We start from the raw sequence: 17,400 nt of genomic DNA on the forward strand, positions 1-17,400 counted from the left end.
ATAACAAAGCGAAAGTGTAAATTCATCAATGATCTTGCAAGAAAACATCCAGCTTTTAGAGAATGGAGGAAACAAATATGAGGTATAGCATAAGGTGGCTGTCACTTTCCCCTCTTGTTGAAAGAGTGCAAAAATGTTTGTGGCATTAAAATCATATTTCCTGACACAATCTAAACTACCTAAAATTTAAGTTCTGTTTTTGGAAATAAGTTAAAGCAAAGCGTACTTGTTACATTTGCATTCACTTATGCTGATATTGCATTCTAATATCCAAGAATTGTAAAAAGAGTAAGATTCTGTGCTTCAAACTACAGATATTCTTAGTTATGATTGTCATGTGTTAAATAATAGATTAGGAGATGGCTTTTGTTGCTTAAAGGTAAGAGGAAATTATTTTAAAAAATCATCAGATTTATATTGATTAAATTATGAGTAGGGACGTGAAGCTTTTGTTTTAACGATAACACCGAATAGTTGGAAGAAAGCACAATAAAGTGTCTAAAATGGATTTGGGTAAGTTAGGGTTGCAAGTTTTCGGTGTTTCGGAATTGCAAAATAATGTGAATTATACCATTTTTCAGAATAACACCGAATTTTGCACTTTAACACTAAAAACGTCGCGAAATATGCAATATAAACTAGGGATAACACTTCTTTTGTTCAAAAAGAACTACCTGAAGTACTATTTGATCTGTCGTTTCTAGTCTAGATGGTGAAAGTTCAATTCAATAGAAATTGTCCCTCTTCATTATTGCAGTTTGGCGCAGACATGACTGACAGTAGGCTATTTAACCTCTTCCTGAAACAGAATTTGCTCGGGGGGGATCTTCCCAGAAGGCTAATTGATTAGGAACGGGAAAATTTTCAGGGAGAAGCACCTTTTGTGTTTGGGGGGAGAGGTTGTGTATGTGAGTATGAGTTCACAAAATGCCTAATTTGAGGTCGCAGAGGTATTTTCTTGGCATTGTTGGAAAAAGTGATATGTATGACTATTTTCAAAGATTTGGGTGATATCATGCAATAAACATTTCATATTTACTGGCTGATCAGACGAAATAAATTTCCAAATGGAAGAAATTTGGTCATTCCTAACAAAGGTAAGCCTTATTTTTTTTTTTTGTCATTAAAACTAAAATATGCCTCAATTTTCCAGAACTAAAGCAATGTGAAAATCTTAAGCATAGAAAGAACAGTAAAAACACGTGTAAAAATAACACTGATTTTAAATTAATAACACCAAATTTTGCCCTAAACCGCGAAAAATAACACCGAATTGCAGTAAAAAAAATAACATCGATATTCAGGTGAAAATAAACAAAAACTTCACGTCCCTAATTATGAATAAGGACAAATGAGTTGCTATCTTTTGCGGTGTCCTCTTTTTTATGACTTTGTCCTCCTTTTTCACCATGCTCTGTGCTCTTTTTTACATGTATGTGTCTGGTCACCCTATTCCTGTTGCCAGCTATGAGGCTGAGCATGAAAAGTAATCAACTTTGAGTCTTGCTACCTAAGTTCCCAGTTTCAAGCCTCAGTCTGTGCATGGGTGTTCTTTGGAATGTTCCTTCATGAGTATCATCTAATCATCACTCATCATTGTTGCAATTAGCCAAAAGTGGAAGAAATGCAATGCTTAATAACTAAGATTAAGTTGATTCTGTTCTCTCTTTTTTTCTCCTTTCAACTTTTGGCTTAATTTTCAGGTCCTTCCTCGGATATTCCCAAAATTTTAAAGCATACTAAAATGACACACCATGTCAGAATAGGAAGGTCAGTAGGTAGGATGAGCACTGCCAATCCCCACCCTTCCTATTCAACCTTTTAAACTTTTTGCCTTTTCATCTTGTTTTAACTGATTTGGTGGATCATTTTTAAATATTTTAAACTTCCACGAATACCTGATGAAGTTGAAAGAAATTGAAGAACAGAAAACACTAATAAGTGCCTTTTTTAATTTTATATTCTTATTGTGCAACAGTGATTTTGCAAATTTGAAAAAGTCTCTTAGATTTTTACACATCTACTTCTTTCTATTTAGGTACAAAGATGTTCTTCCATATGAGGATAACAGAGTTCGGTTATCTCCAAGCAAAGACAACAAATATGGATATATTAATGCATCTCACATAGCAGTAAGTTTCATTCCATTACTTAATTAATCAGAAGTGTTGAACTAAACTGTTGCTACATAAATAGTATGTATCTGTATGATACAATGTTCTGAGTGAATATCCTAGCTTCCTTCACTGGCTGCAGGACATAATTTTTGTAAGCCTCCTGATGTGTTTATTTTTGGGGCATGTGGAGGTCTCGTATTTCAGGTCTCAAATGTCTTCTACGGTTTGACATTTACAAGGTCAATTTCAACTTTGAAGACCATAAGAAGTTGACTGGGGTTATATCTGGTGAGTAAGGTGAGTGTGACTCATGGCTGTCTCATTCATTCTTTCTACTTCAGTTATTTCATGTTGCTTTTCTACTTCCTGGATTAATTGTGATGACGGGGATTGCCAGTTTAACAGATGACGTGGATGATGAGACAGACGTAATGATACACCCATACTTTATGTACAGTTCAAACCTAGCCTCGTAGCATGTTGCATTAACCACTTCACCATGGAGGCAGGCTAGTTCTGTCTCATTATTCAGAGAATTCTCATTATTCATGACTAATATGGAGTAATCAGAGCTAGCATGACACGGTGGAACACCCACTCCTGGTTTTTCCAGAACAATGGCTATTTTTCCAGACTGATGTAGATTGTGATGTGACAGGCAGCTGTACTAATGAAAAATTCCACTAGAGAGTACCAGAACCCAGGGAACAATCCCCATACTGGTTGATGAGCAATTGAGAAAGTTATGTCCTTTTTTGGACAACACATCCCTCCCTCTCCCTTCCCCTAGGGTGACCATATGTCCCGTTTCAGAGGCGTGTCCCAGTCATCCTGTTGATATTATTAAAAAAACACTTCAAAAGTCTGGGAGTTGGTTTGAAAACCAAGTCAAAATTTGAGAGACATTTCATTCTAAAATAATGTTGATAGAATTTTTAAACTATTGTCATGGCAAAACAGCTGGACTGCATTTCAAGCACTTCAAAGCAAAGCATTGTTGTTGAGAATGTTCTAGCAAACAGCAGCTTACTGTTTAAGGCAGCTCACATCGCAGGTTGTATTGTTTTGTGTGTGTTTCATTATTTGTAGAGCAGTGAAGTGAATAAGCGTGGCCAAGAAGCATTCATGTAGTTTTAATATGGACCTGCTGCAAAAATTTAAGTTGCATCATCTTGACACAAAATACAAATCTCACGTTGTGTGTCAGATATGTGGGGTAAGTGTTTTGGAGAGTTTTATGAGTGGTTGATGTAGAATAAAGCTGTTCCCAAAACATTGGTTCTTCGGATAAATACTTCTGACATTCTCCAACTTCAGCATAGAACTAACATCAAAGGTTGATCACAACAGACCAGAAACAATATGTAAGTCACATCGGATTATAATAATTAATACCTTTTGACAACAGAAGATCATGCATTTATAGTTTTGGACGTATCATTTATGTGATCCATACTTTAATAAATAATAATACATTGATAATAACTAGAGGCATGCATATTTTGTTTTTGACAAAAACACGAAATATGAAATAGCATGCTGTAATGTTAATTTTTCATGTTTCTGAAAGGTGTGAGGTGCATTTTCCTACCCTGTTTTGTCACAAAACAATGTGAAATGAACTGCAAAATGTGAAATATACTCTTAAACACAAAATTTACTGTTTATATACCGACATGACACTTTCTGATGTCTGAAGTATCCTGTGAGTTATACAGTTCATGGAAAATTTATTAATTCTGCTGTAAATATTTGAGAAGCAAAGATGGAATAAACTTAATACTCTGGTAACAACATAAATGTGCTATTAGAATGTAAGAAGTTTATTTTGTGTAATAAGTGCAGTTTTAAATCAAATTTAGGATTATATTCACAACTGAAAAACCAAATTGTCATTTTATATAGCACTTTTGATGTGATTATTCACCGCTATAACACCGAAATTTTATTTTATTTACCGCTTTTGAACCTGAAATAGACTCTGTTTGTGTACCAAAATTTTGTTTTTTTTTATTTACCAAAAATATGTGCCTCTAATAATAACAATAATTTTATGATTAGGCCTAACTGATTTTTCAAGAAGGGGTAAACTGGTCTCTTTGGGATGTCACGTTTTTGGGTCAAAATATTATGGTCACCCCCTCAACACTATCCATTAAGCTTTGAGACTGAACTGACAGGAAACAAGCTGCAAGTGCTGCTTGTATCTTGCATGCCACTCAGACAGCTGTTTTCTCATTAGTGGGCGTCATGTCATCATGTCTGTTGGTCACACATGTGGAGTGATTGTTTTTTTACAGCCTGGAGGAGCCCATGTTGCTTGTCACTTACATCTGAAAGTTACCAAAGGAACTCTTTTAACTATATATTTGAAGCTTGTGTGTATGAATGATCACATTTTTCATTCCGTGGAACGTGAATACATCGCATGTTCCTCTTGCTATTTTTCAGGCTTCTATTGGTTCCCAGCAAAGGTTCTATATCGCAGCCCAGGGTCCTCTTCCAAGCACACTCTCAGACTTTTGGCAGATGATCTGGGAGTCGGACATCCGTTTGGTTGTTATGCTGTGTGGGAAGCAGGAAGAAACAACTGCCTACAGTCCTTTTAGTGCCAGTCAACAGATGGAGCTCTCAGAGGTATGGTAGCAAGTTTAAGCTTCATGCTGTGCTTCTGATGCTACAGTTATGTAAATAAAACAGGCTTTGTAAACATAATAAGTATTAGTTAAATTTTATAAAATTATATAATTAAGTTTACTGTTCATGTTTTGGGTATAATAACAAATATTTATACTGTATATATATATATATATATATATATATATATATATAATATGTTTATACTGTACAGAGAGCCTACTAGATTCATTCAAAGTTTATTATTATTTTAAATGGTGTCAAATTTTTAACTGAAGGAGGGGTGAAGGCGATTAACTATTTTTTTTAATATTTTTGGACAGCCAACACCGATACCAATGTACCAGTATTTGCTGGTACTAACAGCATCAATTTTTTTCAGCATCAGTAATACCTGCTTATTCTTAGTCTGTTGTACTCGCTACAGAACTTGAGTGACAATAAATTAGTACCGTATTTATGCTTGTATAAAGCACACTTTTTTTCAAAATTTTTGCCCCCCAAAACTGTGGTGCACGGAATAATTCGGACAGCCAAAATGAAAGCACGCATTTTTTTTTCACTATGTCACTGTGTCTAACATGTATATATCTACAGATTTTCTTTCTTTAGCAATAATAATTTTAAATAACTTTTAAAAGCGAAATGGCCGTTTTCCATGAGTTTTCACTTAGTATTGAAAAGTTTTGCGACATCGAGAAAAGCAGCACCGTTCTGGTGGCATTCAAGCACGCGCCTCCCATCACACGGGAGGCGTATCAAGTGGTATTTTTCGCAGGAGAAATAACTTCCACAAAAATTGTTTTCGCCTTAGAAACTGTCGTGAACAGAACATTTTATTCGCACTCGTTCCCTTCACAAGCACTCTACCACTCGCAAGTGGGTGTGATCTAAAAATAAACACCAGACCACACTTCAGTGATATCCAATAGCACTCGACCTCTGCCCTCCCCTCTCCCAAGTGCACCAATTTTACCCTGCAGCCGACGGCCGCTACCCAAAATGCCAGGCTTGTTTTGCCATTGTGATTTCGTTTGCTCTTGGATACGCGAGAAGAGATCAAATATGCTTGGATGTTATTTTAAATCAACTTTGTAGCGGACAACTTCCGGTAACCGCTTTCATTCAAAATGTGTTCTTTGTTCCCTGTAACACTTCATAAAGAAGCGAAACTGTTAGAGATAATCAAAGCCACGTAGGCCAACTAAAGATCGTCAACCCTCTTAATGCATTTTCATCCAGGTTTCTGCAAAAGTTCACTTCGATCTTAAGTGCATCATAACTCCCGTTTACCACTTCATACAGTTTCATAACTGTGCCGATGTCCTAATATTTGCCAAAAGCATTCCGTTGGCTGAGTGACTTCTGCCTTTTTTCTTCTCAGCAAACGTTTAAAAGGGGGTGGGGTGGGGTGCGGATTGTTTTCTTGCTCATGTGTGCACACACAGGCTGATTACAGGCGAAGGTGGAAGTGGACCACTCTTCCTTTCCTTTGACTTCTAAAATGGGCAACCAGTTCTGGATGCATTCTTGAAAACGAACAAAAACCATAGGAGAAGTAAGGAAAAAAAAAAGTGTCCCCCTTCCCAGCTTATTCTCTGCCACTGGTCTGCACGGCAATGTAATAATTGAAGAATTCAGGTCCTATTTTTTTGTCTTTTTTTTAATGCTATTGAAATATTGCCCGTATTATTGTCTGTTGCAAGGTAAAACGTAAAGAAAGGGTCATTTCTTTCTTCTTCACATAGCTGATAAAAGTTCTGCCTTCGACAGTTGCCTTATCTTTGAAATACGGAGGATTGTCCCTTCAACCACCTGTTGCTCGAACTTCCAGCCGGTCGCCTTGTTTTTATGCTGCAACTGGCGCCAGTGTTTTGTCTAGTGTCTGCAAAGTTGTCCCTTGCCGATAACAGCAATGACTCATCCAGCGTGAAGTCAAAAGTCATTGTTTTGAATCTTGCAAAGCTGTTTTAATTTGACAATAAAGAAATTCGATCTTCAGAAAGAAAAACAAGACTTAAAAACAACTTCATGTTCTGCACCTTCTGATAAACGAAAGTGTAAATTTTATTTTGCATCTGACACAAGGATAAACTTCCTGAACACTCAGAGCAAGGAAATGCACACAATGCTTATCTTTTCATGGGGGGGGGGGGGGGGGGTGCTCAATGTGTAAGCTGAGAACGATTTTCCAAAAAGTGCTCAATGTATAAGCTGACACCGATTATCATCGATTAACGTCCGATTAAATAACGATCTCCCATTTTGATATCTGAAAATGCACAGGTTTCATAAAGCTTGTTTTGAGTTCATTTTATTCTTTTGGGCTAATCGGGACTAAATATACAGTTTCACTTTAGTGAAATCCAATTCCAAACCAAAATGATTATCGAGTGCAACACTGTTCTGTGTGTCTTAGAATATGCATTGGGTGCAAACAGTTCGCAAGTTGCGCGTTTCCATTTTCAGGCTGGCTTACAGTATGGACTGCCCCCTGGAATGGATGAGTGGGTGAATGGGTGAATTATTAGAAGTTGGTTGAAGGAAGGAAAACGTGACTTTTTTATGATGTATTTTACACAGCCGAACCAGAAGGAAATTGACAGCCCCACTTTTTTTTTTTTTTGGCCTAGAAAGGTAAGATCTTCCGAGAGATGATATCTCACCAGTTCATCTTGTAACAGACAATGCTCTAGTAGACCCGTATTAAATCCAACATTCATTCTGCCCGATTATCTCCGATAATCATTATTGGTGCAAATTCCAATAACGACCCCTACTAAATAACTACCTTTTTCCGGGGAACTGTGAAAGGTCATTGTATCGAGAGTTGACTGTAACAAATATGAAGGTAAAATAATTACGTCAACACTTACCAAATATTTATAACTAATGTATATTTACTGCACTATTGCAGCTTGACTCACATAAATAAATAAATAATGTTTACACTTAATTTCGTCATTCACTCCCAGTTACTAATACAAGGTGTCTGAAATGTCCTCGCTTCCATCCATCTTGTTCGATATTCCCGTTACCTTAAAACTTTCAATCACCATTTCCAGGGTGATGGAGTTACATGCCTCACCCCCCCCCCCTGCTTGATGAGAGTTCATGCTTCCTTGATGTCGTCCATCTATTGTAAGCATCATGCACTGCGATCTTGAATGGGCGGTTGATAACTTTGCTCCCTCCTCTCCTATGAAAAGCGTGCAGCAGCTACGAAAGCAAGGAAAAGCTCGTTTTTATGATCTACTGATTAATTTTAAATGAAATACATATGTTAATTTGACACCAAGACAGCCATTTCTGGGACCTGACTTATACTGTGCATTATATACGAGATATATTTTTTTGTTGCGTTTCCCCATCAAAAACGAGGGTGCGTATTATACACGCACGCGCATTATACACGCGTATATACGGTATATGGGATGAAATCCTTCAGAGTGGATATAAAATGAAAATAAATTTAGCAAAGACAATGGTATGCAGCAGAAAACCTCAGCCCCTAAGTGGAGTGGAGAATAGGATCATGAAGTAGAGGAATGTTGCTGTCGTGGGAGTACAATAACTAGCGATGGAAGATGCTGGAAATGGATCACAAGTAGTATAGCACAAACAAGGAAATTCTTTTACCAGAAGTAACCATTATTAACATAGATTTGGCAACAAGGAAGAGATTCCTAAAGGCATTTGTCTGAAGCATAGCACTACTTGAATGCAAAAACATGGAGAGTGAGTGAAGCTGAATGGAAAAGACTGGAAGCCTTTGAAACGTGTTGCTACAGGAGAATGTAGGTCAAATGAGTAGATGGTAACATACAAAGACGTTTTGAAATGTGCACATGGCAGGGGAAGCCTGTGGAAATTTGTTGACCAGAGAAGTTGCATAATGATAGGCCATATCCTGAGCCATGAAGGTATTAAAACAGTAACTGAATGAAGAATAGAAGGGAAAAACATACTGGCAGGCCCAGGATGGTGTATCAAGTGCTCAAGATGTGAATTTCAAAAGCTACAGAGAAACAAAAACATTAGCGGAAGAGGGAACAAAAGGAGAAAAGAAATGGAGTAAGAACATAATATAAAACTTTTTAAATAGGCCTTGTTATCAACTCTTTGTTCTTTAAACCCAAGTCATATTACATACTCCACACTCAGCAAGAAAACTGTTGCATAGACCCTAAACCAGAGCTGACACACAGGTGAGTGGTTTATGTACTCACCTTTGTACAAGCCAAGAATTTGACCACTTTATACTGAGATAGACTTAATCAGGACTCGACCCACAATTTACAGTGGGATCCAAACCACTGTACAATTTGCTTCCCCTGGGTATCATATCCAGGACCTTGATTACAAGGTGACTTTGGTGTAATATGTCGCAGATTCAAATCCAGGAAAGTTCCAAAAATGTAGTGTTGGATTTTTCACTATATACACATATAAAGTGGTGAAATTCGACTAAAAATAATGTAAAAGACCAAATATGCATTATTTTGTGACTTACAGTGCATAAAAATGTGTTTCATCTACTTACAATCACTTTCTGGGAATACACACGATTTGGTGCTACTGTAAATGTGAAAAGTCTATTTATATGTTATCAACATTTCAGTGAATTTGTTGATGTATTAATCCACATTGTAATGTCAAGTGTTCACTAGGTTTTCTCAGACTCCTGACTTGCTTAAACTTACCAAAACCTTTTAGGTATACCATTGAAGCTTATTTGCCTGTCTTTTGTATGTTTGTGCTGCTGTAGTTTATTCATCTGTTTGTTGTGTTGTTGGATTTTTATATTTCAAGCTGAATTATCATTAATTTTGCTAAAATTATATAAAACCTGTAAAGGAGAATGTCAAAGTACTGAAATCTGCAGTCAGATTAAACATCCATGTCGGAACACTATCTGCCAGTAAGTTATGAAACATGAAGATGTTTTGCCAAATTGTACCAAAATCCTAATGAAATTGTCAGGTCTTGAAATGTAGACATCAAAAATATGTGGCACAATAAAGTTATTATAATGAAGCATGTGACTATTGCTAAGAAATTTAATGATTTTTTTCCTGTCCCCTAGTTTCAGATTTGGCGCCAGTTTTCCCAAGAAACTGGCCACTGCATCACTACAAAGCTGAGATTGTTCAACAAAGCCTCAAGGCAGTATCGCCCCATTTGGCATCTCCAGTACACTGAATGGGGAGATCAGGGATGTCCTCACAGTACAAGCCATTTTTTAGGTGAGTATAGTTGTTTCTATGTACCATTTTTCTAGAATATTCCATATCCCTGGATTTTGAAGGAAGGAATCAGGATCAGATAATGTTTTCTGATAAACTGACAGTAATAGAGTACTCATTACTGTAATGTGCAATATAAATAAAAATTAGAGATGGGCTAGATTAATCTGTAATGTAGTGGTATCAGCTGATTTAAGTCTATTGATGCATATGTTTGTTGATAAAATTGCTGGTAATAGAATAGAATAGAATGGACTTTATTTAAGCAGGCGTGTTTCGGCCTTGTGGGCCGTTCTTACAACCAACCCTTGTCAAAGATACAATAAATGAATAAAAACATAGAAAAAAAAACACATTGATCATGATAATACAACAAAGATAATATAAAGATTATACAATAATAAAATGATACATTGAATTGATAAGTATAAAAGATAAGTAATAAGTATTCAGTAGTTCATTGTGTGTGGTGGGGGGGGGGGGGGTGTTTGGTATGATATGCATTATGTGATGTGTAAGTGCAGGTGCAATTATTTACATATGAAGGTTAATGTTGGGACAATAGTAAGTTCTTTAGTTGTCTCTTAAAACTTTGATGGCAAATAATGTTAGTCAATGCTGCAGGCAGTTTGTTCCATTCCCTTATCCCTGTAACAATGAAGGACTTGTTATATGTGGCAGTTTTATGTTTGGGGATTTTTAGATTGTGCTTCTTGCAGATATGATGTTCGACCGAAGTTCTAGGAGAGCATATCTTATCAAAGAAGTATTTGGGGGGGGGGGGGCACTCTTAAGTATTTTGTGCATCAAGGTGAGTGTTAAGTATTTTCTTCTATTGTTAATGTTTAGCCAAGAAAGTTTCTTTAAGTACATGTTATTTTCTTTTTAGGTTAAATATGAAACCGTAACAATCCCTAAGATTGTATGTTTATTTTTATTAAAGTCTCTCTGAACGCTTCATGTTGACCAGGGCATTCACTTGTTGTTTTTCTCAGCTGTCTCAAGCCTCTTAGGCATGTTTACAATGCATTGTGTTGTGCCATGCAAACCTCCTGAGCATTCAGGAAACAGGTAACACTTCTGGGTTTGGTGTCAGCGGTTTGCATGGTAGCAATTATGATAATAAACACGATTCGGCGATTCGGCATCGAGGAAGAGCTCGATGGCCAGGGAATATAGAGGTGAGACAAGCTGGGAAGTGACTGAACTTTGGGAATGGAGTTGGTAGAGAGAGGTGGTCAGCAAGGCAGGAGGTCGATAGTGGAAGCACGCTTTGGTCAACAAGTTAGAAGCTTACAGAGGACTTCGCTATTTTGATTCAGCTCAGAGACTTCAGTTAGACAGGTAATTATCCTACACCCAGCCATGATACAGGTTCAACGGTTCACAAAATCCAACGAGTGACCATTGTCTTTTCAGTAGTTTAATTCCTTTGTGTAATTTGTACCTTTCGCATGCCAAGCAATGACTCGTCATGTCAATGACGAGTGGTCTCATCAAGAGGATGAATGATGAGTAGTTTACATCACCCCATCAGTTAACTGGTTCAGATCCCTTCATTCTATAGAATGACACGTGGATGGAGGTGCTTAGGGCTTTCATCCATTTTCGCGGAAATGTGATGAGAAAAGAGTTTGTTAACCAGTTTAGGATTTAAACCCCACCCCAAATTTTGACACGTAGTGGAGTGTTAGTTTGTTACCCACTCCAAACATTTGGCTCATTTGTTTAGTTTTTTGGTATGTCCTTGCCAAAATTAATTTTGAAAATACATAGGGCTTACAGCTTTTGCATTTATGGGGGGAGAAGAATTTATTTGTGCCATGATAGATGTCGAGCTTTCACCTTGCTGATGAACTCGACGAAACATTAGATCAGTTATTAGATATAGCACGAGGGACTACAAGTTTTAATTTAGATGTCAGCGGTCCAGCTGCAAGTTCCACCCCCAAGTTTAAACGTAGCCCAATTTTAACTAGACGCCTTCAGCGAGAATTATTGGAAAAACAGAAATGTGAACCACAATCAGAGCTACAAGATCAGGATTTTAGAGATTTAGACCAAACACAATTCGCAACAATGGCTCAGTCGCAGTTTGTTCCCCCAACTATTTTAGAGGGTATCCCATTTCAGGGGATAGCCGGGGAGGACGTTTCAAAATTTTTAGATAAAGTGGATAGCCTTGCCATATTAAATGGATGGAATAATGCCCGTAAACAGGAATTATTTCCAGCCCTTCTGGCCGGGCCAGCATTACGATGGTTCCAGACCTGGAAAGATGGTACAGAAAATCAGGAAGTTACCTACGAGGAGATACAGAAGAAATTTAAAGACGAATTTACAGGGTCCTTGGATCAACTCCAGATCGAGGAGCAAATTCGATATAGATTACACAAAGAAACTGAGCCAGTTACGAATTATGTTCGGGACAAACAATTACTTCTACTCAAGGCAGACCCTAAAATGAGTATCCAACAACAGATCAAACAGATCATATTAGGCTTACAGGTGGATTATATGAAAGATATCCACCATAAGGAGTATGAGTCCGTGCATGGGTTGCTTAAAGATTTAAAATCCTTTGAGAAACTCCAATTTTTGATGAGACAGCGCAAGCTGAAGGAATTGAGGTACGAAGATCAAAGAGAGAGTTTATTCTCTCCTTTGCATAATCCATCAGCACTTTCGCAACAGCAGCAGATTTTACTGCAGAGTAACAATCTGGCTACTGCTGAGTCAGCGCAAGCGCGACCCACTTCAGACTTTGAGGCAAAATTCAAAGCATTGCAAAAGGAGGTTGAGCAACTAAAATTATTTAACAATCCTCACAATACCAAAGCTCAAGTCCAGGCTCAGGAAACTGGTCTGGAAGCGAGATTAGCCAGTCTCACTTTGAGATTGGATAGCATGGAGGATCAAAAGCAGCACCCTGGCACCGACTCATCTACTCCAAAACAATTTAGAGAACATTATAATAAGGATAATTATCAGTCAAGTAACAATTATAGAGGCTCCTATCGGGGTAATAATAATAGACGACAATTCAATAGGGGGTACAGGAATGGACGTAATAATAAGGGCAACAACTCAGATCGCAATAGGCGATATGGTAATAACCAACAATGGCGAGGACGTGGAAACTTCCGCGGACAGAACTCGCGGGGTTCCTCGTCGTCAGCAGGGCGAGACCAGGAAAACAGGGAAGAGCAACGGGGGAGACCACGCTGCTCAATTTGTAATTACCCTAATCACACAGCAGCCACTTGTTTTCAGAACACGGAGGCTTTAAACGAACAATGACTGCCCATAGAAGAGACGTATGCGCAGATTTCGTTGGCAAACAGATATCAGTCTCTACTTTCCCCTATGAGGAATTAATTTATATTAATGCAGTATTAGGGGGACAACGTCAGAGGTTTCTCGTGGATTCCGGAAGCCAAGTATCCGTCACCAGTGATCGAGGCATTCCTTCAACCGCCAAACGATTTAAAATTCATACGGCCATAAGGGGAGTAGCAAAAGAACAAATTGAAATTAAAGAGATTGTCCTATTAACTTTTGCAATAAACGGCCGTAATTTTACCCATCCTTTTCGGATGATTCCAAATTTTGAACATGGGACAATCCTAGGAAACGATTTTTTAAGAGCCCATAAGGCAAATTTGGATTTTGATCAAAATCGACTCACATTGAGGAGATTTGGTACTCCTCCGCGAAACCAGTTAAGGACGGAACACCGAAAGACCTTTGACGTTTCCATAAAAGTTGCTAGTCTGATCAGGGATTTATATGTGCCGGAATTTGTAACTTCCAGACAAATCAGAATCAAACCTAGATCTCATTTGTGTATTCCTGTCAAATTGACAAATTCTAGTAATCAAAATTTAACTTACTTGGAACCAGATTTACAGTTTCAAATGGACACAGGCTTAATGGTGCCTCGAGCCATTGTAAATCCGGAGTCATTTTTAATTTGGATCACTAATCCAAATTCTTACAAAATTAAAATTAGGAAAGGGGCACGCTTAGGTACCGCAGAGGCATGGCAAAATCCAGTACCAGCTTCGCGTCATATTGCAGACGACGAAGGACCTAACGTCATGGTGACCAAGGAGACTGGCACCGTGACAAAACCAGTGCACGACATTACTAAATTTGATATTAATCCAGCATTGGAACCCGATCAGAAGTTGCAACTTAGACAATTATTAGAGAAATATGTAGATGTATTTTCTTGGTCTGAGCAAGACATTGGTTGTGCCACTAATTATACGCATCGTATAAAGTTAAAGGACGACTCGGAATTTCACGTCCCAGCTTACCCTATACCAGTTCACCTGCGTAAGGAAATTAACCAGCAAATTGACAACTTGCTAGAAGCGGGGGTCATCAGTCCTACGACATCACCCTACAATTCACCAGTTTTTCTTGTCAAGAAGAAATCAGGAGCTTATCGCATGGTGCAGGATTTCCGTTTACTAAATGCTAGGTCAGTTTTCGATGCAGTTTCTATAGGAAATATTTCAGAGATATTGCACAATATGGCCGGTAAGAGCTACTACTGTAGTGCTGACTTGAAACAAGGATTTTTTCAAATACCATTAGAAGAACAATCGAAAAAGTACACTGCCTTTACTATACCAGCCAGGGGACAATTTGCGATGAACTTTACACCTATGGGACATGTGACTTCTCCTGCGGCAATGACCCGATGTGTTCAGCTCGCTACAGCGGGGATGAACGACAATAATTTTGCCTTTTATATCGATGACATGTTTGTTTTTGCCAATACATTTAAGGATATGTTGGTCAATTTAGAGAAAATGTTTCAATGTTTACGATCTGCCGGATTGAAATTGGCTGTACCTAAATGTTCATTTGGATATTATGAGACAATTGCCTTGGGCCACAATGTGGGCAAATATGGCTATCGTATAAGTGATAGAATACTGTCATCCATTAAGAATTATAAGGTTCCCACCACCACGAAGAAGGTTAAAATGTTTTTAGGTCTTTGCAGCTACGTGAGGAAATATGTCAAGAATTTTTCTGATATTGCATCACCATTACAGGGTTTAATTCGTAAGGGCAAGAAATTTACATGGGGTCCTGAACAACAATCGGCATTTGAGAAATTAAAGGAAGCTCTAATTACTGCACCTGTTTTGTTACCGTACGATCCAGCGAAGAACACCAAGGTTTTCACTGATGCTTCATCTCATGCGGTCAGTGGCGTATTAATGCAGCCCAATGCAGAAGGAGAGTACTTGCCATGTGCGTACTGCAGTAGAACGTTGACCGACACTGAAAAAAGATTGAGTGTTATTGAGCAAGAATTAACAGCAATTTTATATGCTTTCAAATCATTTAGATTTTATCTTGTTGGCCGCCATTTTGATTTATATACGGACAACAAAGCAATTACGTACATTAGGACATCCCGTAATTTGAGCTCAAAGCTTCTTCGATGGAGCAACCTTTTGGAGGATTTTTCATTTACACCGATCCATGTTAAAACTACGGAGAATATCGCCGATCCCCTCAGCAGAGAATGTGGAGAAAACATAGAGGATGGCAACACTGAAGAGGACATTCCCGAACCCAGGACACTTACGTTATTTGATGCAAGCACAGATGTCGCGGAACATCAGAGACAGGATTCATTTTTTGGCCCAATTATTAAAGTTTTGGAGGATCCAGACAGGGACGATGGAACATTACCTCTATACATCCAGAGGCAGGTCTATCATCATGTGTTGGAAGATGGATTATTGTATAGACAGCAGAAATTAGGAGCTACTACCAAGAAATTATTATGCATTCCCATGACGTTACGTGATTCTGTGATTGAGACACTCCACGCTTCACCCATAGGAGGTTCTCATCTTGGATTTACCAAGTGTTACAATGTGGCCTTACCAAGAATTTATTTCCCTAATATGAAGTTATTTATACAGAGGAAAATTAGGGAATGTATAACATGCCAGCAGAATAAACGCCGTCCAGGTTTACCAGCAGGAGAATTGTGCACTTTTCCCGCACAGAAGCCATTTCAGCGGATTTGCCTGGACTTTTCAGGTCCTTATCCTCCTTCATCCAATCTTCGTCATCGATACATAATCGCTGCAACAGATTTTGGGACGCGCTATTTAATAGCCAAACCAGTTGCAGATTGTACGGCCAGTACAGCAGCAGAATTTGTGTATGAAGAGATCGTGTTACGCTACGGGGCCCCGAAGGATATTTACACGGATCGCGGATCAGCATTTAAATCTAAGCTTTTCCAGGAACTTGGCAATAAATTGGGAATCACCATCAAGTTTTCACCAGTCGGTCTTCATAACTCTATAGGTCTTTCGGAACGTAACCACGGGGTCTTACAGAGTATAATGAAGTGTTATGTCAATTCAAAACACACAGATTGGGTCCAATATTTACAGCCAAGTGTATTTAGTTACAATACTACCAGGAATCAGAATTTGCGGTATAGCCCATTCTTTTTAGTACATGGATTCCAACCCACTTTGCCCTGGGAGCTTGCATTGCACACACCAAGCTGTGAAAATGTGGAGAATGACGTACGGTTCCGAGTATTGGAGAAAGCAAGAACCAATGCTACGGATAACTTAGCAAAACGTCATGTTGAAGTGAAGAAATATTATGATCAGAAGAGGAAACAGATCAAGTTTCAACCAGGCGATCAAGTATTAATTTTTGACAGCACCCAGAAAATTGGAACCGCACGGTGCTTTTCAGGTATTTATAAAGGCCCAGCCACAGTTATTCGAGAAGAGAATCCGAATACATACCTGGTGGAATTTCAGAACAAGCGCGGAAAGACAGTAGTGGACTCTATTGCCGTCCAGAGACTCAAAAAATATTATGTGCCAGATGACGGTGAAGGCGAAGAGAATTTGGCAGGTGAAGATGAAGATCATCAAGAGGACAACGCGGACTCACGCACGGATAATGGTCACTAAAATTGAAAATTCATATAAGTAACAGGTTTAACATTTTAATTTCACTTGCATGACATAATAATAATAATAATTTATCATAGAATAGCACTAATAATAATATTAACAATTAAAAGCAGACTTATTATTTAATAATGTGCTTTAGGCACAAAAGTTTTTTTTTGCAGTATGTAATAATACTAGCTCAGCGGACATATCACTAGAATCTTATAGTTACTCTTCAGAAGAAGGTATATGATTATATTAGCAAAGTTTATTTTAAGCGCCAGTTATGAGAATATTTATATTATATGAATATGTAGACGTCGACGTCAAGATTTTATTGCGCTCCACTAACAAGTATTTTCCTTCGGATATTGGATAGCTACCGATAATCCTGGAAATCCATTCTGCCATCGCAGAATGATTATGAGTAAACCACAA

The 17,400-nt window shown here is 38.1% G+C and overlaps 1 protein-coding gene across 1 annotated transcript in view; it reads left to right on the forward strand.

The window, feature by feature from the left end:
* Pez (protein tyrosine phosphatase non-receptor pez) overlaps positions 1-17,400 on the forward strand; it is a 150,221-nt gene that overhangs the window by 98,062 nt on the left and 34,759 nt on the right. Inside the window, exons 16-18 of the mRNA XM_083118730.1 lie at positions 2,039-2,132; positions 4,569-4,754; positions 9,841-10,000. Of these exons, the coding sequence (XP_082974856.1) occupies positions 2,039-2,132; positions 4,569-4,754; positions 9,841-10,000 (440 nt within the window). The remainder of the gene's footprint in view (positions 1-2,038; positions 2,133-4,568; positions 4,755-9,840; positions 10,001-17,400) is intronic.

This window comes from Lepisma saccharinum, chromosome 3 (genome assembly GCF_977018435.1).
Source record: "Lepisma saccharinum chromosome 3, izLepSacc3.1, whole genome shotgun sequence".
NCBI classification, from domain to species: Eukaryota; Metazoa; Arthropoda; class Insecta; order Zygentoma; family Lepismatidae; genus Lepisma; species Lepisma saccharinum.